At 41.0% G+C, this 23,357-nt stretch overlaps 1 protein-coding gene across 1 annotated transcript; it reads left to right on the forward strand.

Annotated features, from left to right (window-relative positions):
* Positions 1–22,874, forward strand: LOC141478870 (trifunctional purine biosynthetic protein adenosine-3-like). Its single transcript, XM_074167846.1, has 21 exons — positions 1–145; positions 956–1,051; positions 1,700–1,874; positions 4,268–4,379; positions 4,848–4,907; positions 5,755–5,880; positions 6,564–6,651; positions 7,830–7,915; positions 8,416–8,584; positions 10,706–10,937; positions 11,073–11,167; positions 11,850–11,959; positions 13,978–14,176; positions 14,762–15,013; positions 15,308–15,460; positions 16,770–16,976; positions 17,978–18,121; positions 18,435–18,565; positions 20,079–20,220; positions 21,452–21,567; positions 22,602–22,874. Exons 1-21 carry the CDS (start codon positions 1–3, stop codon positions 22,872–22,874), a joined length of 3,111 nt encoding a protein of 1,036 aa, XP_074023947.1.
* The last annotated feature ends 483 nt before the right edge of the window (positions 22,875–23,357 follow it).

The following is a 23,357-nucleotide window of genomic DNA, read 5'->3' on the forward strand; positions in this document are numbered from 1 at the left end:
ATGGCTGATCGAGTGCTTGTGATTGGCAGTGGAGGGAGAGAGCATGCACTGGCTTGGAAGTTGGCCCAGTCTCCACATGTAAAACATGTGTTTGTTGCTCCAGGGAATGCAGGAACAGCAGACAATGGAAAAATTTCAAATTCAGGTAAAAAGGGGGAGAAAAATAGAATATTATGCCAAGTAATCAGGAATATGGGTGTTGGAACTGAAACAAAACTGACCACATTTGTGTTGAGTCAGTAGGAGATAACAATTATTCTTATCTTTTACTGGTACCACAAATTGAGGCACTTTTTTTTTTTTTCCAGTGTGTTTTGTTTCTGAATTTTAGAACTGCCTAGTAAAACATCATACTCTTATCTGGTTTTAGCCTAGCTTCTTAAGATAGTGAGGCTTATATGAGACTGTGTATTTCTACACCTCATCTCTTTCCTCCCACTGCTGTGCTTAAATTCACTTACCGATTTCAGAAAAATGTAACAGAGGAATAGAAGGCTCAAACTTATTAACTTCTGGATAGAAACTTCTCTGGTGTCTGCCCAGGCTGCTCAGCTAAATTTAGCTACATCGTGCACTGCTATTGAGTAAATCTTTGCTCAGATGTTGAAATTGACTTTCCCTACAAACTTGCAGTTTTATTTTTTAAAGATGTTTTTTCTTTTAGTTTTTTTTTTTTTTCTGTTAAACCAGATAAGCAGCCTTTAAAAGTTTATACTGATTACATATAGCAAATAAAATACATTTAACAAGTTAGCAGATGTGCTTTAAAAACAGTAGTGCAAATTGTTCACTGTTTCTTCTGGACTCTGTTATCATTGTTATATTGTTTGTTTTACTTTGTCCTTCATTATTTTAATCATACTTCTTAGGGCAATGGAACAATGACATTCTCATCTCCCATCTCTTATTAGGCTTTACAGTGGTAACTTAATTATATTTATTTTTTACTTTTCAGCTGTATTAGTGAGCAATCACACTATTGTTACCCAGTTCTGCAAAGATCATAACATTGGGCTTGTGTTAGTTGGACAAGAAGCTCTTTTGGCAGCTGGTAAGGCTGAAATAAATTAACTTGACAGAAAAAATGAGCACCTTGAAGTCTGCTTTAAAATGACCTCTTTCAGATCTTAGGACACACACTGACTTAATTAAACTGAAGAGCAAAAAAAATTTGATTATCTTGTAGATGTAAATTGTAGTCATTTAAAACACTTGGCTTCATAGCTACATGCTGCTTTTTGTATGTTAGAAATCAGCAGGGATTAATCAAGAATCAGTAATGGTTACAAGTACTCTTGTATCTCCTGCTCTGCTTTCCTTTTTATAAAGACTTTTCTTGCAATAGGCCTAACATTGTTGCTGTATGCAACAGTATGCAGACCATCATGTGCATTTATAGTAATGTGCAGTAAGATCTCCATGTCTTAAATAGTGAACAGAAGTATCAGACATCCTAATAGTAGTCATGGGGTGGTAACTGTGACAGTGCTTAGTGATGTAAAGAGCTAAAGACACTTAAAACTACATGATGAAACAGGTCATTGGATATGCAGAATCTTATTTTAAGGATGAATTACCTGTCTGAGACAAGGAAAAGTGTAACAGACTGCTGGAATGGTTATGCATTTTTTTCTTTTGTCAAAATGACTTTATGTTTCCAAAGAGATGACTTGGTTCTTTTGCTATTTTTGATAATTAGGGATTGTTGATGACTTAAAAGCAGCAGGAGTTAGGTGTTTTGGACCATCTGCAAAAGCAGCCCGGCTGGCATCCAACACCAGTTTTGCCAAAGCCTTTCTGGATCGACATGGGATCCCAACAGCAAGATGGAAAGCCTTCACCAATCCTCAGGAAGCTTGTAGATTTATTATCAGGTAAATATTCTGATACTGGAAACTCCTCTGTCAAGTTGTCTATGCATTTGGCCTTCACCCATGATAGTTGCCTAGAACTCGGAAATTTTTCAACTTTTGTTCTTCTCAAGTAGCTACTGAACGAATTAGTAATTAGACGCAGATGGTGAAGGTGCAGGGAACCTAAACAGGTCAGTTTTTCTCTTCACAGGTCACAGCTCTTCTTCCCTTTGATCAGCTTCTTCAGGATGCTAGTTAGCTATTTAAAAAAGCAAAAAAATTGTGTCAGAGAAAAATATTTCAATAAATCTTTCTGTAAGGTCAAGAATAATTTCTACACAGATACCAGCAGAATGCTATCTATGGAGTGATTTGGGAGGGACTGGTCAAATAGTCATAACTTAAGGAGGATACTCTTATTTCTTCAAGACTAGGCAACATCTCTCTTACATGGAGAGAGAAATGTAACTGCATATCTCTGCAATTGCTTTGAGCAGTAATGCCTCTGAAGTCATTGGGGATCCTTTGGGAGAGTAACTTACCACTGTGGCTATTTTGGTCCTGCCTCACAGCAGCTGCTGTGTTCAGCTACACTGGTCTGTGGCTGTGTGTGTCGGTTTCACGGACTTCTTGTCTTTGCTGTCACTGGTATAATTTAGCGGATTTTTTTTTTTTTTTAAATAAAAACAACCTTTTCACTGACTTTGCTCTGTAGCAGCATTTAGTCTGTATTACTGCCATGTAGAAGAACAGGCCAAAAACTTGTATGTCCGTAAGCATGCATAAAACTCAAAAAGGAAAACTGTATCTCAGGTCAGCATATATACAGGGAGCTTTGTGTGAGCCTGCTTTGGCTGCTTGTATAAATCTAGGGTTGATATTTATCCTAATATAAATCGTCATGTGGCAAGGAGGAAGAAGATGTTGTTTCAGAAAACAGGCTAGTAATGTGTAGAATCAGCTCTTCAGAAGGGATGTTTTATTTTACTGTCCACAAGCTGGAGAGAGGTGAATGGATGAAGTGTAGTTAAAACATGTTAACATTATGCTGGTTTGTTCTTTTTTTTTCTTCTAGATTTAGTTTGTGTTTAAGAATAAGTGGAGCAATTCTGTTAATACACTAGTTCTAACATATCCTTTATATGCAAGACCTAACTCAGCCTTAATGTTACAACCCCAAACAGAACTTCTATAGTGATTTATAGAATTACGTACTGTAATCTGGTGTTATAAAACTATAAGTCATCAATGAGTTCATCTTTCCAAACCTATGACAGGAATAAAACAGTAACCCAACTCAGGGAAAAGAGGAAGAAACTGCAAGGTGTTACAGTTATAGAATCATAGAATGGTTCAGGTTGGAAGGGACCTTGAAGATCATCGAGTTCCAATCCCCCCTGCCATGGGCAGGGACACCTCCCACTAGACCAGGTTGCTCAAAGCCCCATCCAGCCTGGCCTTGAACACTTCCAGGGATGGGGCAGCCACAGCTTTTCTGGGCAACCTGTTCCAGTGTCTCATCACACTCATATTGAAGAATTTCTTCCTAATATCTAATCTAAATCTGCACTCTTTTAGTCTAAAACCATTACCCTTCATCCTATCGCTTCACTCCCTGATAAAGAGTCCCTCCCCATCTCTCATGTAGGCCCCCTTTAGGTACCTGAAGGCCGCTATAAGGTCTCCCTGGAGCCTTCTTTTCTCCAGGCTGAACAACCCCAACTCTCTCAGCCTGTGCTCACAGGAGAGGTTCTCCAGCCCTCTGATCATCTTGTGGCCCTCCTCTGGACTTGTTCCAACAGGTCCATGTCCTTCCTGTGCTGAGGACTCCAGAGCTCAATGCAGTACTCCAGGTGTGGTCTCACAAGAGCAGAGTAGAGGGGCAGAATCATTTCCCTCGACCTGCTGCCACGCGTCTTTTGATGCAGCTCAGGATGCAGTTGGCTTTCTGGACTGTGAGCACACATTACTGGCTCATGTTGAGCTTCTCATCAACCAACAACCCCATGTACTTCTTCTCAGGGCTGCTGCCAATCCAGTCTCCGCCCAGCCTGTATTTTTACTTGGGATTGCCCTGATCCATGTTGAGGGCCTTGCACCTGGCCTTCTTGAATTTCATGAGGTTTGCACAGTTTAGTGCGAAGTTCAGTGACTTGACCAAGGATATACATTGAGTTGGTATCAGAACCAACAATAGAATTCATGGATTTCTGGTTCAGAGTCCTGTGCTGAGGGCTATAGGAGCCCATTCACCTCCATGACATGATGGGCTAGCAAAGACTGTATTTTTCTGAAGTGTTATTCTTCAACTGTTCAGAAAAACAGGAAGAATATGGGAGGCATTTAGCTTAAAAATTATAATTTCACTGGATGCAGTAGGGATGTCTGAATCTCACTTTTGCTTTCATTTAAAGCACAGACTTTCCTGCACGAGTTGTACGGGCAAGGGGCCCTGCTGCTAGAAAAGAAGTGACTATTGCAGCCAGCAAAGAGGAAGCCTGCAGAGCTGTCCAAGAGATTATGCAGGTGGATAAATCTTTAATTAATCAGTGGGAATCCAGTTCTTGATGTTCTGTAGCCTGTGAGTTTGTAATTTTGGCTACAGGAAGGAAGTATTTTCAGGACAAACTTGCCCATTTGACTAAGGAATTTCTCTGGGTATCATCCTTAAATTCCTCATGTTTGCCCTAGACAGTGGGTAGTGAGCAAAGATTTGTAGAGTTTGTGACAGAACTCTTGTTCCAGCACTGAGTCCTGCGGCCCTGCCCCTCCAACTTTTGCACTTTTCATTGACTCCTTGGGTCCGATAAGGTGCATTTCAATGTCTTGTCCTTATCTCCAAATGAAATTCTGTTGGCTTTGCTCAACATACCACAATTCAAGCAAGCTGATACTTTTCACAGCTTTGTTTTTTCTATTAAAAGAAAATAAAACGATGATTTAGCCAGTAGGTGTCATGTTTACTAACTGGGGAATTTTTTTTTTTTTGTACAGGACAGAATGTTTGGAGAGATGGTTATTATCGAAGAACTTCTTCAAGGGGAAGAACTTTCTGTATGTGATCGATGGTGTAGTTATGTGCTTTTATTCTTTGGCATTATTGCTGTGCTCCACACATAAACACATAAGTTTAATTTTTTTTTAAATAGTTTTTTTTGTTTATTTGCACTTAACATAAGTAAATATGCAATCTGTGCAATTTCATGTCATACAAATCAATGTATGTTGTCAGTAGAATTTTCTTCTACATTAGCCATAAAATTGCAATTACGGTGATCTTTTTAGGTGAAAAATGATCTTTTTTTCCTAAGGTGACCTAAAACATGTTTGTATGGACTTTATCTTGGTAATTCTTGTTACATCAATAACTTTGTGCTAATATTTAGTGCCTGTTTTAACACTTCCCTTACCATGGATTACTACTTAATGGCAGGATAAAACTTAAGCATGCATATTATATGCCACACGAAAACTGAAAAGAAGTTCTCTGTGCAAGGTTTGTCCTGCACTGAGAATACCTCACACTCACTCAGGCCCCAGATCTGCAAACACACACATTAAATGGGAAACATATGAATAATTCTCTCAAGTCAATGAAGACTATTCACATGCCTTAAGGTAAGCATATGTCCACATGACAGATAGGTCAAGATCTAGTTAGTCAGAGAGAAATTGCTATGAAGGCCACCATTTCTCCTGATTATTTAAATATGAGAAAGAAAGTTCAATGAATCCTTCAAGTTGGTGGGCTTGCTGCAGAATTAAGTGCATCCTATTGCTTTCTGTCTTTGATTCCTAAATTTTCCTGGCAGAACCGAGTCTCAACCTGTGACAAGCAGTGTTAACTTCCCTTCAGCCAGGACATCGTCACTGTTTCTGTGTTGTGTGCATCTCTTAACAGTGTTTGTGCTTCACGGATGGTGTCACTGTTGCCTCAATGCCACCAGCCCAGGCCCACAAACGATTATTGGATGGTGACCAGGGTCCAAACACTGGAGGGATGGGAGCCTATTGCCCGGTTCCTCAGGTATAGCAGTCCTCCTCCTCAGCCTGCGATAAGAGTGATCACGTCTGTGGTTAATATATCTCCTTTAGGGCCCAGTCTTGTTTCTATCACATAGGCTAAATTTCTTCTGGAATTGATTGATACTTTGCTTGTATAAGGGCTTAAACTTTAATAGTAATTCGTTAGGATTTAATGAACCAGTGTTCTGAGGAATGGTCTTCCTTTTACCTCTCTCATTATTCCTCAACTTGGCATTTCTCTGCTCCTATTAGCATCACTTGAAATGTTTCTGCAAAATTCCCTGCATGCTTGGAGGCTTTGTGTCTTGAACATAACCTTGGGTTTCTTGTTCTTGATTCTTAAAGCTGACTGCATAGTTCTAAATATGCTGCCCAAGTACATTATTAGTGTGTTTTTCTGTAAGTACAGAAACAATCTTTCTGTGTACAGCCCAGGCTGCCAGTGTCTCAAACCTCCTTAAAATTGTCCTTCTAAGGAAAGAACCAACCAAAAAATCTTGGAAGACAGAGGATCAGTGTATCTGTCCTTCAGGCAGCAGCACCCTAATGGAAGGAGCGCACTGGTTGGGGGTGGGAGAGCAGAAAACATGGCTGAGGCATTTACTTACCCCAGTCCTTCCAGGGCCTATGAGCTAGTCCAATAAATATCATCACTGTCTTAATCAGTTTGATGTTGATCATCAGGTTCCAGAAGTTCTTCTAGAGAAAATCAATGATGCTGTCCTTCAACATGTTGTTGATAGTATGAGACAAGAAGGAACGGCATATGTAGGTAAGTAAACATTCAACTGAAAAACGAGGTAAACTCATAGTGAGATTAGTTTCATTGTTAGAGATTGCTTTACAATTCCAAATAATATTTAATTTTAAAAAAAAGTAATTCATTTTTCACACAGTATTAAGCCTCACTGGTTTGGTTTATAGCTGTTCCTTTGGAGAGAAGAACTTTCATCTTTTCTCCATAAAATATACTATATTTTTAGTAAATTTTTTTATTAAAACAGTTGCAACCAGACTCTTTGTATTTCAGGGTATAATATATACTTAAGTTCGGTTGTACTGTTCACTCCTATATACAGCAGTGTAAGCTTTCTTAAGATCCTTGTCATAAGGCTGTTTTGAAAAAGGAAAGTGATACTCATAGCTGTCACTTAGTGCCAATGGCTGCTCTTGGTACTGAAGACTGTTGAGATCCCATGTGAAGAGCTGGGTTCCAGTCTGCAATGTATTCTCTGCTATTTGGTAACTTTTTCACAATGACCAAGCCTGCAGTAAGAATTTAGTAGGAGCTAAGCATTTTCAGAGTAATGCAGGAGGACCTGATGCTTTTGGGGGTTTAAAATTTAACATTTGTTACTCTCTGGGAATTGTTTTTCTGATGATACAATGAAAGGGCTGCTTTAGATCACCACATGCATATAGGTGTGTTGCAGTAGAAATCACATATTACTAACTTCAGTAAGTTTCTGTTTGTTTTTGTTTGTTAGTAGCAGTAGTGAATTTTGGCATTTTTGCCTGACATACAGAGTTATACATTTATATTTATGCATAACAATAGTGCATGTAATGGTAAGAAAGTCACATGGTCTCCATAATGGGGTTTTAAACGAACTGCTTTTCTCAGCCTGTTGGTTCCTTCTGATCTCTGAATGCCTGGAGTTAGAGGGCTGTAGCAGAAGGTGGAACTCAACTTCCTGATGCAGAGGGGTTGCTTTCTGTTATATTTGGTCTAAAATGTGATGCGATGTTCCTCAGGTTGTTGCTAAGCACTTCACTGGTTATTGTGGAATTAGAATAACTTGGGTGTAACTGCTTGCAGAATCCCTGCTCCTAATTCCTTACAGTTTGCACAAATGCATCGTACGTTGCAAAATACTGTGCTGTGTTTAAAGGACTTCTTGAACAAAAAGCATTTAATTTCATTCACTTGGCTGTGTTCTTTCTGTTCAGGTGTGCTGCAAACAGGTTTAATGCTTACCAAAGATGGTCTGAAAATTTTAAACTTTAAATGTCAGTTTGGTGACCCTCAGTGCCAGGTGAGTGAAAGGTACTGGAAACTTAAATCTGCTTTATTCTTTTACCTCTGACTGTTACTTTAAGGAAATGTGTGTGATGTATTTGGACTTATGTCTTCCTTCCCCTGAACATGCAGATCTCAATGAGAATGTCTTAGAGTATATATGAGGTAACTTAAAATTTTAGTTTGTCGGCTTCTGTGAATTGTTAGTTAAAGAATATGAGTTTAAAAGCTGTTCCTCCGATTTTATTTTTCTGGGTAGATGCAGAATGGGAGCGGCCTAAATTCATGTTCCTTCTACTTAATCTCACATCTCATGTTTGTAAATTTGTGACTGTTGGAAAAAGATGCTGCAAATTAACGCTCACCTGTAGTTTTCAAATCTACTGGTATAGGGAAATGCAGTATTTTCAGTTTGTCAGGTAGAGATTTTACAGATTAATTGAATTTTCTTTATGTTGAATTTCAACACGTCAGCAAAATAAAAATAACTTCTATCTCTATGAAAATTTTCTGCAGGTTATTCTTCCACTGCTTAAAAATGATTTTTATGAAGTGATTCAAGCAACAATCGATGGCAAACTCTGCAGCTTCATGCCAGCCTGGTCAGAAAATAGTACAGCTGTGTGTGTGGTCATGGCAAGTCCAGGATACCCAGGAGACTGTGACAAAGGCATGGAAGTAACAGGTAACTGCAGTAGGTTGTTTACTATTTCATTTCAACGTAGTATTTCAGCAGGTTTGCATATACCTCTTCTCCCAGAGATCTGTAGAGCTTTCCTCCATCCCACCCCTCACACACTATAAGAGTCTGCCATCATCTGTCACTTCTTGTCCTTGTGGAAGGGATAGCTGTTCAGTGAGGTCTTTTAATTAGAATGTATGCCTGTCCAAAGTAGCACAGGGGGTAAATGTTTAAAGTCATATCATTATATGGAGCTCTATCTGTAGCTGTTTGCTGACATAAGATGTGATAGGGAATTACGTTCTCCTGGAGAAACTCTGTCTGGTGTGCCCATATGGAGTGCTTCCACAAACTGTGCTGGAAACATGGACCACAGTGTTGTCAGCACATGACTGCTTTTTCCTAGCTTTGCTCCCTTGCCAGGAGGTCACGTTATCTTAGCTAATGCCTGACCGGGTGATAAGGGTGAGACTTGAGGACCTGTGGCCTTTAAAATACAGCAGTTCATGCCTCCACCATCAACTTGGTTCCTTCCCTTCTGCCAGCCAGCCAGGTCATTACTATGTAATGCTAATAAGGACCTCTTTTTCACAAGGCTCAAAGGGGTTTGGGGAAGTTGGGCATGTGGACTTTAGATGTATACCCATTTTTTGTGTTAAAATTCTTGTGGTTTATTAAGATTAAAATTTTTTAAAAGTGTTTCCTTCCCTCTCAGCTACTCCCTTGCCAGTCTAACACCATGTCTTGTGTAAAGCAACCCAGACATCTGATCTTATATTGAGGCCACCTTATTTTTTCAGAACTCTAGTTACCCTACATCACTCGGGGAAAAAGCAATATAACATAACCTCCTCCCTGAGCAGAAACCTGCTGTCATGTTCTCCTTGACCACCCTCCTCTTCCAGTTCACTCACTGTATTTATTTTGTTTTGTCAGTGATATTCTGCAAAACTCTGCATTTCTGTAACTGTAAAAATCCAAACCACATAACTGAATGAATCTCTCTGCTAATAAGCTGCCTTTCACTAGTCAGTCTGAGGAACTTAACTTTTTTCAAGTTCATATTCATAACTTTAAGAGTGAGGTTGTATGACCACTCTGCTTGTTGATCACAAAAAAGACAGTCAAAACAACAGAATTCAATTCATTCTTTTATTATTATATCCAACCCCTGGAGTTGTGGGTTTTATTAGGTTTTTTTTTTCTATTTTCCACATTGATTCCCACATTCTAATGGCTTTAAAAAACATTTTGTTCTGGAATAGTTGCTAAAACATCATGGAAGGAGTTAGGTTTCCATTACAGCAAGGCCAGCTGGGGCTCAGCTTTGACCTTGTCAGGGCCGTGCTGTGCCAACATAACACACTGTACTTTCAGCAAGTATAAAGGTTCCTTTTACTTGTTTATAAAAACTGTCTAGCTGACAGTAAGGGGAAAACTGTTCTGTTTCACTTTTTCCAAGCGATGGCAGCAGTTCCTCCTCTAGCCTTATCTTCTCCTCAAAATATGAATCTAAAAAAAACCCTGAACAGTCTTGCTTTCCTCTAACAGGAAAATATCTGGAAACAAATTAAAAGAACAAAATATGTCATTTGTTTTAGCTATTGGACAGCCACCTACAAGTGTTCGTAGAGCACTGATTCCAGGTGTGGTAGGGAATTGTGTGGAGTGGGCACAGCAGACTAGCTAGGGGAGTGCTGGGGCAACTTTAACATTAATGGTTTAATATCAGGGAGAGGGGAAAATCCAAGCAGTAAACTGCCATGAATTGTGATTTCATACAGAAAAGCCCTGCACAAATTATTCACAATCACAATATTCAGCACAGTTTTGCCCTGGCACAGGCTAGTTATATGTCCTACTGTGGCTCCTGGATCCTTTGTTTCTGTTTCTGTGTGATCTGTGTCCTAACTGGATGTCTCAGAAGAGAGTCTTAGGGCCAGTGGAGAGGGATACCCTTCAGTGGTAATGCTGTTTCTTGGAAGAAAGGTAAAGTGGGAAGCTTTATTGTTGTTCTCCCTTGCTTATTGTTCTCCCTTGGCTGTTCTCCCTTTTTCAGTCTTCACTGCTTTGCCAACATAGTATGTGATTTAAAATACTCAAGAGTTCCTTTTGCTTTTGTAGGACTGCTGCAAGCCAAAGAATTAGGACTGGAGGTGTTCCATGCTGGCACAACGCTGAAGGATGGCAGAGTGGTGACAAGTGGTGGCAGAGTCCTCTCCATTACTGCTGTTAAAGAGGACCTGATGAAAGCACTGGGAGAAGCCAACAGGGGTGTAGCAGCCATACATTTCAAGGGTGCTACTTACAGGAAGGACATTGGCCATCGGGGTATACGACTTCTCAAACACTCTCTGTATGTAAGCAAAGGCACTAGCAGAAACAGATGCTAGTCCAGAGTTCTATATCTATTGTTCCCATTTGTGTCATGCATGATGGTCTGTGCAGAAAATGTCACTGCTGCTGCTAGCATGTCCTTTACTCTCCACAGGGGTCTAATATACAAAGAGAGACGTGTAGAAGCTGTAACCAGTGATGTTTTGTTTCATCAGCCAGAAGCACCAATTGTAAGTGGTACCAGATCAGGTAAGACTGGGAAGAATCTTTGAATTTCCTCAGTATTGGCATTTAAATTGAGCTTGAGAAGCTGGGCTGGGGTCACCATGAAGAAAGAAAACTCTCATTTCTTTCTCATCACTCCTCATTTGCTTAATTAAAAAATAGTTGGCTTAACATGGGGATGATTGCACTTTTTCAAGGTTAGTCTAGTGAACAGAATTAATTCCTGGATTAATGGAATGGCTTGGTATGTCACTGGGAAGAAGTGATCCTACCAGCTGTATATATAAGTACAACATCCAAACAGTTATTAGGGTGTGGCTAACAATCACTGAACTTGTTATTTGCTCTTCAGACTATGTTCTTTACTCTCAGCAGTGATCTACTGAGGAAAATTTCTTGTTGATTTTTTCCCCCTTAGAAAAAAGTAGCTACATAAAGAAAAAAGGTGAGCTGTTAAGAGTTTGGTAAAATGTTTAACTTTTGCTATACACAATCAATAGGTCACATACAGAATAATACAGATCTATTTACAACACCACGAATATGTGACTTTGGGGTCCATGCTTCATAAAGCTCCGCATGTTTCTGTCAGTGGACAGAGTGCCATCTTCTCCAAGAGATCATAATTTACAGTACTTGCCTTCAAGAGTGTTTTGGGTCTTTTATTTCCCTTAAAAATGATCCTTGACATATTTGTACTTGGCAGGCAGTCATTCAGAAGTAGGAGGCTTTGCTGGTTTCTTTGACTTGAAAGCATCTGGTTATGATGATCCTATCTTGGTATCTCAAACTAAAGGCCTTGGACCTAAACTGCAGGTAACTTGCAACTTGACTGTAGCTAAGCTTATGTTATCTCCCAAGACTGTTTTAAATGCCACATCCAATTGCACACTCTGCACCCTTCTGAGCATTCTAAATACATCTCAAGTGCACTGCAACGGTCATTTGAACTTTGTAGATGGTCATTTGAGCAAGGCCTGTGTGTATGTTATTGAGAATGTGGAGCCTCTGGATATTTTGTGATAAAATGATAATAAACCAAAACATTTAGCTGAGCACTTGAGAAACTAAGAACCAGAATTTCTGCTATAAAATAGAGGGCCCGTTGGCTTTAAGAAAGATCAGGACAGGATAACTGTCAGACTTTGCTTAATAAATTATATGCGGAGAGGTAGCATGATTACCTTTGTCAGGGCACTAGGGAAAAGAAGGATGGAGGCGACAAACATTAAAGTGTAAGAGAAGCCAACAGATAAAGAATGCTAATTAGACAAAAACACATAGGATAAGTTGAGCCAGGAATATATATATATTTTGAAGCAGAAGGCAGCTGTCAGCCATCAGAGGAGTTGGAGATCTGAAGCTGCCTTTCACTGGTCAAACACAGCAACTTAACTTGTTTCAAGTTGGTGTTTATACCTTTAGTAGTGGGATGATGATATTGTGTGGCTTCCTGCAACAGCAGGAGACTGAGCAAGATAATCCAGAAGGTTTTTGCAGTCTTACATTCTTGGACACCTCTGAGCATGAAAAAGCGATTGGTGCTGGCTCTTGTGAGTCTTTGTTCCAACTGCTTGGCAGAGAGGCATTCCCAACTGTGTTTACACAGACTGTTCCCAAGACTCTTCCTTGGCCAAAGAAAAGTTGGCTAATGCCTATATGAATTGTTACTAGATCAGTGGGAGGGAGATTTTGTAATGCAACAAAGGACATGGGATGACTGGTTTCCATAGCACTTCTAAATCCATCAGCCAGTGAAAGAATTCAGGCTTGTAATCCAAACTCAGACTTTGTTTAGGTGCTGATCTGTTACTGTTTTGAAGCCAGCAATAGTATTTATCTACATTTTTCCCTTGCCTATCTTTCTGTACTGAGCTTTTCTGCACTGGTATAACTACGCTGATAGAGCTGTGACAGTAAAAGGTACTTACCTTGAAAATTTATCCATGTATATATGTGACCTTTTTCCTATTTCAGACCCTAAAGTGGTAACTGACAGAGATGAATTGCACTGGGTGAGCTGATACTGTGCATATACATCAGCATTTGGCACAAATGGAGCTGCTTGGGTGTATCCATGACAGTGCAGAAACCTCTGCTTGTAATAAAGTAGTGTAAATGTCACCACTTTATAGAAGCCATGATGTTTGAATCAGGTTGTAGGATGCAAACACCTTGATAATTTTTTTTAAAAAAACAAATAGCAGCCTTCCTGAGGGAAGTATTACTGCTTTGTGAAAGACCTGTCTTTCAAGGGAGCCTACAGACCAGGCCCACGTTGTTGTCTGTGACCTGAGATGGCTGAAATTAAAAGACCCCTTGGGGGAGAGTGGGTGTGAAGAATCTCATTCTCTGTGGACTTGGAGAAGAAGAGAAAAACTACTTAATAAATTGTTTCAGTTTAGCCCTGTGAAATTAATAGGCAAAAGTAAAGCAGAACACACAGTGATGTTTGAGCAACTTGATCTTATTTTTGAAAATTACTGGGATGTTCTGTAGGTTGAATATCCTGGGAATTTGTAATTTCTTTTAGACACCATGTATTCTAGATGTGACATAATATTCCAAAAAAGCAAACAGACAACCCAAAATGACAATTTCTGAGTCACCGGAGCTAGAATTGGAATTAAAACAAAATAGATTTTTCTTTTCTCTGCAAGAAAATGAGCTGTTTTCTCTTGATTAAAAGTAGGTGATGCACCAGTGTGTCTTCTGCATGTATGTTCTTCTGTGATTCTTTTCAGGCAAAATAAGATTTGTGCTTATTTGACTGATTAATATCTGAGTTTTGCCTATTTCTTGTCACTACTACTCATTCCTGCCATGGTTTGCAGATTGCACAAGTATGTAAGAGACACGACACCATCGGTCAGGACCTGGTTGCCATGTGTGTCAATGCCATCCTGGCTCAAGGAGCAGAGCCTCTCTTCTTCCTCAATTATTTTGCCTGTGGCAAACTTGATGTTGAAGTGACTGAAACAATCAAAGAAGGAATAGCTGAAGCTTGCAGAAATGCAGGATGCGCTTTCCTGGGTATGGACACTCCTCTCCTTTGAGATTTGAAGGTTCCAATGTTGAAACAATTACTAGAGAAATAGACTTTGTAGGCAGAAGCACTATGTGGTAGTAGAACAGCTGGTTTCTGTTTGGTGGAAAAAAGAGTCAAGCATTTGGGCTTAAACTCTTCCTTATCTCTAAAATAGGTCAGCAGAGAGGGATGATTTTTACTATTCATACATTTGGATCCTTATTCTTGCTTATTTATCCTTGTATAAAGGGGAGCGAAACTGGATGCCTCACATTCTTAAAGTCTTAATATGTTTTCATTCTCTCTCTGCTACTCAGTCATAGGAGGGAGGTGCCAGATAAGGAACATGAAATGAAAAAAAATAAAAATATTCTTCTTTCAGTAACTTCATGAAACTTTGTTTTGTTGAAGTCTTGAGGTGAGGTAAGAAACCAACAAGGATTTTTAAAATGTATCTGAATGCACTGCTTAGGCTGCATGCCCCTGTAGCTGTCTTGGATATGTTGCTTATTTTAGGAGATGCTACGGATTTAAAGTTAACAACAAAAAATGTTTACAGCTAGTGCTGACTGCTTTCTCTCCGCATGTAGGCAGGGAGATGGCTGAGGTGGCTGGCATGTATTCTTCTGGAGAGTATGACCTGGCTGGCTTTGTGGTTGGTGCAGTGGAGCGAGGGCAGATGCTTCTGGGGCTGCAGAGAGCTGAGGAAGAGGATGTGCTTATTGGACTGGCCTCTTCCGGGATTCACGGCCATGGCTTTAACATCATAAGGAAGATTCTCTTAATGTCCTCCTTACATTACTCCTCACCAGCACCTGGCAGTTGTGGTGACAAGACTCTAGGTACAATATCTTTCTTTTCTAAAGCCAAACCTGCAAATGAATTGTGTTCAGTCATTTTCATAACTAGGTGCTGCCAAGGGTTGTTTACTTCAGGATGGGTTAGGGTTTGTCAGTCTTTGGGGTAGATATGTGGGCTTGCTTCCCACAGTTTTGGAAGAGTGGGACAGCATTTCTTGCTGCTTCCTGAGGCAGTCTGCCACAAAGAGCAGAAGGGAACCTGTTCAGAGAAGCATTCCCACTAAACACCTAATGGCCTTTTAAACACATTGATAGAATTGACACTTTTGGTTGCAGGAGATATATTGCTGACCCCAGCAAAAACGTACAGTCCATCTTTGCTGCCTGTCCTTCGCTCAGGGCACGTGAAGGATTTTGCCTTCATTGCTGAGGAGGGTTTGCTGGAAGGCATCTCCAGAATCCTGCCAGAACACATCAGCGCTGTCCTAGGTAAACATTAAAGATGACTGTTTCTGTTTGACAAAATTTATATAAAGCATGGACTTGACTTTTCAGCTTCAGTTATAGAGATACTCAGAAATGTATGTGTCTATATAGTTGGAGACTGAATGACCTGAAGTCAATGCTTTTCCAAAGAGCCTACCAAAAGCATTCCTATTTCAAGCAAGCATAAGCTGATGAGCACTACTCTGTCATTGAATAAGGAAAATTTAAGGAGAGTTTGAAGGCAGCTCATCTCTAGGACAAAAGGTGTTTGAGAAGATTGTGTGTTCTGCAAGATGCCTTTCCATACTAAACATTTTGAAAAAAACAGTGAAGTTTGTTGAGAGAATTAATTTGCATTATTTGCTCCACAGTACATGTACAGACACACACATACATACATATTTAATGCAGATTTATGGTAGGTGGTAGCTTCCCTACAACAGATTAGCATTTGACATTTGTAAGTAAGGTAGAACTTTTTCTATTGAAGCCAAAATTGGGCAAAGTATTAAAAAGTTCAAAATATTAAAGAAAACCACTTTTATGCAAATCCAAAAAGATTGTGGGGATAGGAGGGGGGGGAAGGAAGGTGTCTGTATTTCTCTGGAATGAAATTAGAAAGGAAAAGAATAAACCCAACTTACTAAGGTGATGCCTAGCTTGCTTGCCAGTGCCTGGAACCACAGACAAGATAACAAGCCCAAGGGATTGTTAGTTTTCTAAAGTGAAGTCAAGATTACAAGTCTGCACCACCAAGCTTTCCACAGACAACCTAAGGCAATACCTGTGTGAGTAGGGTCACTGTGAAAGCCCATCCATGCTTCCCATCTGTGTGTAGAACACTCAGTGCTGTTCCAGTCTGCCCATCAATACACCTAATTATACACTCTTCTACTAATTATTGATTCTTTGAAACAGAAACCCAGAATCTGCTTAAGTAATAAAAAAAAGCCAGAAGATGATTTGTCCCATGGTTCCTTTATCTCTCACAGAAGAGATGTATGTCACCTGTAGCTTTGTCCTTCTGGCTGGTGTGGGATTAATACATTTTAATTCACCGTCATTTCCTACATATTCTCATTAGAAAGCCTAGAGAAGACTTGGCTTGCACAAATTATGGCTAGAAACTTCTAGCTAAGCAGCACCTATAAATTTGACTGGATGTTGGGTTAGTGTCCTCCTTGGACAGTATTCTTAAAATAGCAAGAATTAGTCTCTATCAACTCTTGTAATACACCACTGCCATTGTATATAATAAAAGATGGGTAGCAAACATTTGTGGTGACCATATACAAATTTCAATCGTTTTCAGATGCTCTCAGTTGGAAGATTCCTGAAATCTTTTGCTGGCTTTACAAAGAGGGAAGCCTCTCTGAGGAGGAGATGGCTCAGACATTTAATTGTGGGATTGGTGCAGTCTTGGTTGTGCAGAAGGACCTGGCTCAGCATATTCTCAAGGATGTACAGAGACATGAGGAAGCTTGGCTGATTGGGAAAGTTGTTGCTCCTTGTCACACAGGTTAGCAAATGTCCTAATGGGAAGTGAAGACACTCAAAAAGTACACAGAGTATGGTTTGATTCAAAGTGTAACAGGTTCATCTGCCTCACCTCAGAGGGGTTTCCACTTTAGGATGTGCTATTTAATTTTTAAGTTCATGCAGGGTAAGTTGGTTTAGCATGTGATTCTGTGAAGTGCTGAGCATCTCCTGGGAGGTACCAGTTATTCTCCGTGCTGTAGGTACTGAAGAGGTTCGTTATTGCAGTTTCTGTAGTTCATATCCTTTTTCTGTTATTTGGTTAGGCTGGAGGCCACTTGATACCTTCACACCTAGATTTCATTATCAAATACAGCGAGAAGTTTATGACTTGTATTCAGAGTGATGATACTTGAGTAGTATCTTACCTAGGTACCTGTTTGTAACTTGAGTAAATCCCTCTAATGACTGTCTGTAAGGACTCAAACATTATTTAGTTGATTACATTTTACCACAATTGTACTAATCAACCCACCTCCTTTCCAACCCCTTCCCAACTCACATGGATCCTATGGAAAGATTGAGGATAGGCCACAGTTGTGTACAGTCATATGTGATCGTAAGTCTTCGTTCTGGTATGTCCATCACTTGACATACAGCAAGAGATGAGCCAAAGTCCCCCTGCAGATCAAACAGCTTGAGGAGCAGTTTGGGCAGCCAAAATGCAACCTCAGTTCTGTGAACATCATTTTTAGTGTAATTTTGCAATATGAAAGAAAGAAGAAGACGGGTATCAAAGATGGGGATAGTCCTTGAAAAGCCCGTGCCTTTGTAAACAATTCTGAGAGTCAGTAGAGATGAGCACTAGTGTGAGTTGTTTTGTTCAAGTAGTACAGATTTTTGTAGTTCTATTAATGCTAGCATAAATTCAGTGCTGATAGATTTTCTCTTTATTGAAACTGATGATTAATGAACTATAAAAAGTAAATTTAAATGGAAAAGTGAAATCTAAGGTATTTTAACATTTTCCTCACTTTTTTGGAGGAGGTTCTCGTATTGAAGTGGAGAATCTTCTAGAAGCTTTACAGCTGAGCAGCCCCCAGCACCTGCTGAATAGCACTGTTGTTGAGAGTCAACACCAACCCAGAAAGAACAAAGTTAAAGTAGCTGTTCTCATCTCTGGAACAGGTGAGCTTTCATTTATCATCACACAGAGAAATGTCCTTACAAAGGAGAGGCTGAATTCAGCCCTGATACAAGCGCATCCACTTTGCCTTTTCTTCAGTGGAGCCTTCTAAAACCAAGGTTTTGACTGGAAGTCAAGAAGGTGCGTTGTACTGCTTAACAAATGAGCATTATTAGTGCACAAATTCCTTAGTCCTTCTCTATTTGTGCAGTTGTTGAAAACAAGATTTTTGTTAGATAAACAGAACTGAGAGCCAATTCTCAATGACATAGATGTACATCTGTTTCATGAATGTTTGCTCTCTCTTCATCTGAGGCACAAACCTTGCTGCACTCATCAGTTATGCAAAAGAGCCGGGCAGTTGTGCTCAAGTTGTCCTTGTCATCTCCAACAAGTCTGGTGTGGAAGAACTACGAAACGCAGCCCGGGCTGGAATTCCCACCAGGGTAAAGACACTCATTTCTTTTTATGACCAGCTCATAGCTACTGAATCTGTAGGTCTTTATGAAATGCTTGGTAAGAATTCGTGTTTCACTTTTGTTTAAAACTTTTATGTGGATGCAGCACAAAGCTATCAAAGTTATCAGTAGAGACAGGACTGAACGCTGCATGGACCTAACACAGCCCTCACTGGAGGCTGTGAGTGTCTTTCCCATCTCTTCAGTGAATGCTACAGTCCAGAGTTAGGAAGGGACTTAAAATAAGCATGTGCCTACATTTAGTGATGGGCTTAAATGTCACTGAAATCAGTATGCTTACATGCTCCTTTTGCAAGAGCTTTGAGGATTTGGGTCCGAGACTGTAGCCCATGCAGCTCCCAGCTTTAACAGAAATCAGTAAGACTTCAGGCTCTGAGAAACAAATAAGCATGTTGTCTCCTTGGCTCATCCATTCTTAGAAAGATCTTTGTCTCATGTTCAGTGACTTTCACCGGCACCATACAAGTCTCTTCTCCTACCTGTAGTCAGTAAAGTAGCACTATGTTATGGAAATTTTCACTGGTTTGTTTCATAAAACAAAGGTTTAGAAGGAGAGTCAAATACGATAACATCATGTTTGACTAAGTGTAGAATGTGGCTTTTGAAAACATTCAGCAACTTGGGATTTCAAATACAGCCCACCAGAAACTGCTGCTTCGAACGTTTAATGACTTTGAGCAGTTATCATGTTTGTACAGCTATGCACAGATGGAAATAAATGCTGGTAGAGGCTCTCCATGCATTAAAAAGTTTTCAGGAAGCTTCCTCAACAGCTGAGTTGGGTTCATGTTACTTTTTTTTTCTGGCAATATAAAGACACGTCTCTGGTAAACAAAAAGTTTATGTCAAAATTTGTTCACATTTCCATAGGCAAGAGGTTTGTTAGCCCCTTTTTTTAATGTCCTCATGAACGGAGTCAGAAATCAACACTTGGCTCAGGAGCTGGTGCTGAGAGGTGGAGTAGAAATAGAAGACTTGACTCCTCTCCTTACGCAGAATGTCTGGCCAGTTTGTTGTCTTTTTATATAAGTTAATGATTTTCAGTAAACAACTATAGACTAACTGGTGGAGATGTTGTCAGAGTCATTACTATTTTTACTTTAGTCTTCAGCGAGGCATTCTGGAGCAAGAGGTCTGTATTTTCCAATGTGTTTCCCCTTATTCCCCTCTCCACCACATTACCCATGTTTCTCTTTACACAGTTGGCTTCTATTTGGGCTGGTTTTCTCCACATCCTAGAAAGCATCCTGTGTGAAACAGCCAGTGTTAGCTAGCATGTGACTGAGGTGTTCCCAGGAATGTTTGTATGAATGTGAAAGATCACAAACGTCCTGAATAATGTGCAAATTTATAAATTTTTAAGTCCTCAAAGTGCCCTGGAATTAATCTGTTTAGCGTTCTCTTTGTTGCCCAAGTAGTGTCTCTCATTCACACAAAGTTATTTCTTTGATATGGCTTTCGATGTGTTTTAATGTTTTAGGTGATTGATCATAAGTTATATGGGAGTCGCTCTGAATTTGACAGCACGATTGACCGAGTTCTTGAAGAATTCGCTGTTGAACTAATATGTCTTTCAGGATTTATGAGAATTTTGTCTGGTCCTTTTCTCAGAAAATGGAAAGGTAAGGAATTGTAACTGTAAAAGAGAAATTAAAATATGGATGCTTGGTCTCACCAGAATGACACAGTCATAGTTCTTTGTCTTTTGGTCAAATCTCTCACAGCCTTGCTGACACTCAGGTTTGCGTGTAAATCAGTGGGGCTGCCCTATGCCTTTGTTTGTTCCAGCCGGTGGGACCGCGCTGGGATTCTGACTGTGCATTGGCAGAGAAATGCCTTGTGCTGGCATAATGAGTAACAGAGGGGCAAAATCAGGGTCATGGAGTTGGTCTGCCCGCCTTCTCTTCCTGCTGGGAAGGAGAAATGCCTCCTCTGGGAGGGAGGAAAGGAGTTTGGTTCTGTCTGCAGTAGGGGACAGGTAGCATAACTCTGTCATTTGTCAAGGAGCCGTGCTGGGGAGTTGTGCTGAACTTACTCCCTGCAGTTGTCACTCAGAAAAACATGGGAGAGAGACTGATTTCTCAGTTTATCTCCCTCCTGCGCTGCCCTGAGGGCTGCACAGCGTAGCGCTACTCTGGACTGTGTGCTGGGAATACAGCCATCACAGGCCCCTGAGTAAGTGTGGTTCTGCTGTGGGGCAGAGCTTTCTTTAGATGCGCTCCAGGCCAGTGGATGGGGGAACGCACGCTCCTCTTTCCTCTTGGCTCTGGGGACCAGGAGCCAGCTCCTGAGGCCTGGCTCAGAAGTTACTCACTCACTATGCAGATTGCACTTGGACAGGCTCCTTTGGGAATCATGTTTCCTATGAAAATCACTTCCATCTGTGCAATGGCTGTGCATGAGCCTGCAGCGTGAAGTCCACTTCCAAGCCCCTCATCTGCAGCACGAGGGCTGGTCATCTGGGAGGGGAGAGACTTATGACACTGTCCATCCACAGATGCAAATGCAAATGAGATCCTTGGTCTTAACTGAAATATGCTTCCCTGGCTACCGCCAAAGCCTGCACACCGTCACCTGTGTTCCTGGAAGAGCAGTATTTCCTCAGCTCAGAGCAGCGCTTCCTCAGGTTTCCTTAGAGGTCGTAACACCGTGTGCATTTTATGCTTTTTAACCTGAATCTGAACATGCCCTGTTATATTCGGACTGCAGTTCAGACCATTGGAACTCCTGAGAAGTACTCAATGCTGCTGGTTTGAACCGATGATCCCATCTCACTTTTATTTTTAAAGGAAATTAAGTTCAAATTGATTTTATTTTTTTCATTTTTTTTTCTCCTCTCACATTGATGCCCAGGGAAAATTTTGAATGCTTCCCCATCACTTTTCCCACCAATCAAGGATGGAAATGCCCATCAGCAAGCCATGCAAAGTGGATTCAAAGTCACAGGCTGCACCGTGCATTTTGTCCTGGTAAGTGTCCTCTTGCCTAACACCGAGTAAGTTATGAAAAAGAATTTTCTTTTTTTCTTTTCTTTCTGAAGGCAGAAGCAGGAAGAGGTAGCAGAAGAGAAGCAGGTAGAGTAGCCCCTCTACTCTGCCCTGGTGAGGCCCCATCTGGAGTACTGTGTCCAGTTCTGGGCTCCCCAGTTCAAGAAGGACAGGCAACTGCTGGAGAGGGTACAGCAGAGGGCTACAAAGATGATTAGGGGCCTGGAGCATCTCTCTTACGAGGAGAGGCTGAGGGACTTGGGTCTTTTTAGTCTGGAGAGGACTGAGGGGGGATCTGATCAACACCTATAAATACTTAAAGGGTGGCTGTCAAGAGGATGGGGTTGGTCTTTTTTCAGTGGTGCCCAGTGACAGGACAAGAGGAAATGGGCACAAACTTGAATATAAAAAGTTCCACCTAAACATGAAGAGGAACTTCTTTACTTTGAGGGTGGCAGAGCACTGGAATAGGCTGCCCAGAGAGGTGGTGGAGTTTCCTCTGGAGACATTCAAAACCCGCCTGGACATGTTCTTGTGCAACCTGCTCTAGGTGGACCTGCTTTAGCAGGGGGATTGGACTAGATGATCTCCAAAGGTCCCTTCCAGCCCCATATCATTATGTGATTCTGTGATTCTGTGAATGTGTGGAAATCTTGGGATTGTTACTGGTAAAAACAGGAAGATGTGGGGGACACGTTGCATTTGTGGTTTCTTGAGGTCCTGTCTTCTTCCTTCATATTACCTTTTTATCTTCAGTTTCTCCGCCCTCAGCAAACTGCCCTCTGAATCTTGTAGCTCATGTCTCTCTCCCCACTGTATCCCCTAATATAATGTAATGTACCCCCTAATGGAGGTCATAAGCCTCTCCAGATGTACTTTAAGCCTCCTGAACACAGCTACAGATGTGCTCACCGAGATCTCTCATGAGACCTTCTCTGCCCCAACTGCATCATCCGTAACTTTTCTGAGCCTGTTCACCAGCCTCTTCTGAAAGACTGCCAATATTGCCCTTTCAGGAGGAATCTAGTCCAAAAGCAGTGATCCACCAGGAGCCGGTATCTGTGAAGGCAGATGACACCGAGGAGACACTGTCAGAAAGGGTTAAAGAAGCCGAGTGCCGGGCTTTTCCCATCGCCCTGCAGCTGGTGGCCAGTGGAGCAGTGCAGTTAGGAGCTGATGGCAAAACGTACTGGAAACAAGAGAGCCAAAGCCTGTGTCTTCAAGAAGAGAAGAGAGACTGCCCATCCTCTCTCCTGGCTCTGGAGCCTCAAGAAAACAATGTGGCGTAGCCAGGTTAATGAGTGGCTTGCTCTCTGCTCACCTTTCCCTCCTCCCTCCTCCTCCCTGCCCTTGATGTGCTTCTCTCTGCAGGCGTATCAGTGTCACTGGTTTCCATTCTGAGCTGTGAGCCTTTTCCCTTAGCTTGCAGCTTTAGTTACACTCCTTTTGCAAAATTGGCAGTGGAAGCCAAGCTATCATTTCAGATTTTGAATTTCTTTGTTCTATTTTTTTCTTCTGTAAAAGAGATACTGTGTTACAGATCAAAGAGGGGGCTTAAGCTGTAAAAATGGTCGAGTGCTTCAGAGGGAAATGAATTCTTCACTTTTTGTTGGCTGCATCGCATTGCAGAGCAACAAGAGCTTCACAAAGCAGCCACAAACACAAACCACGCTGCTGCAGGAGGGTGACCGGCTACTGTTGGATGGAGGAGGCCAGACATGTCGGAGCGGATCAGAAGCGAGGCCCAGCATGGCATGGTGTGGATTTGGGGG

This window comes from Numenius arquata, chromosome 1, assembly GCF_964106895.1.
Source record: "Numenius arquata chromosome 1, bNumArq3.hap1.1, whole genome shotgun sequence".
Taxonomy (NCBI): Eukaryota; Metazoa; Chordata; class Aves; order Charadriiformes; family Scolopacidae; genus Numenius; species Numenius arquata.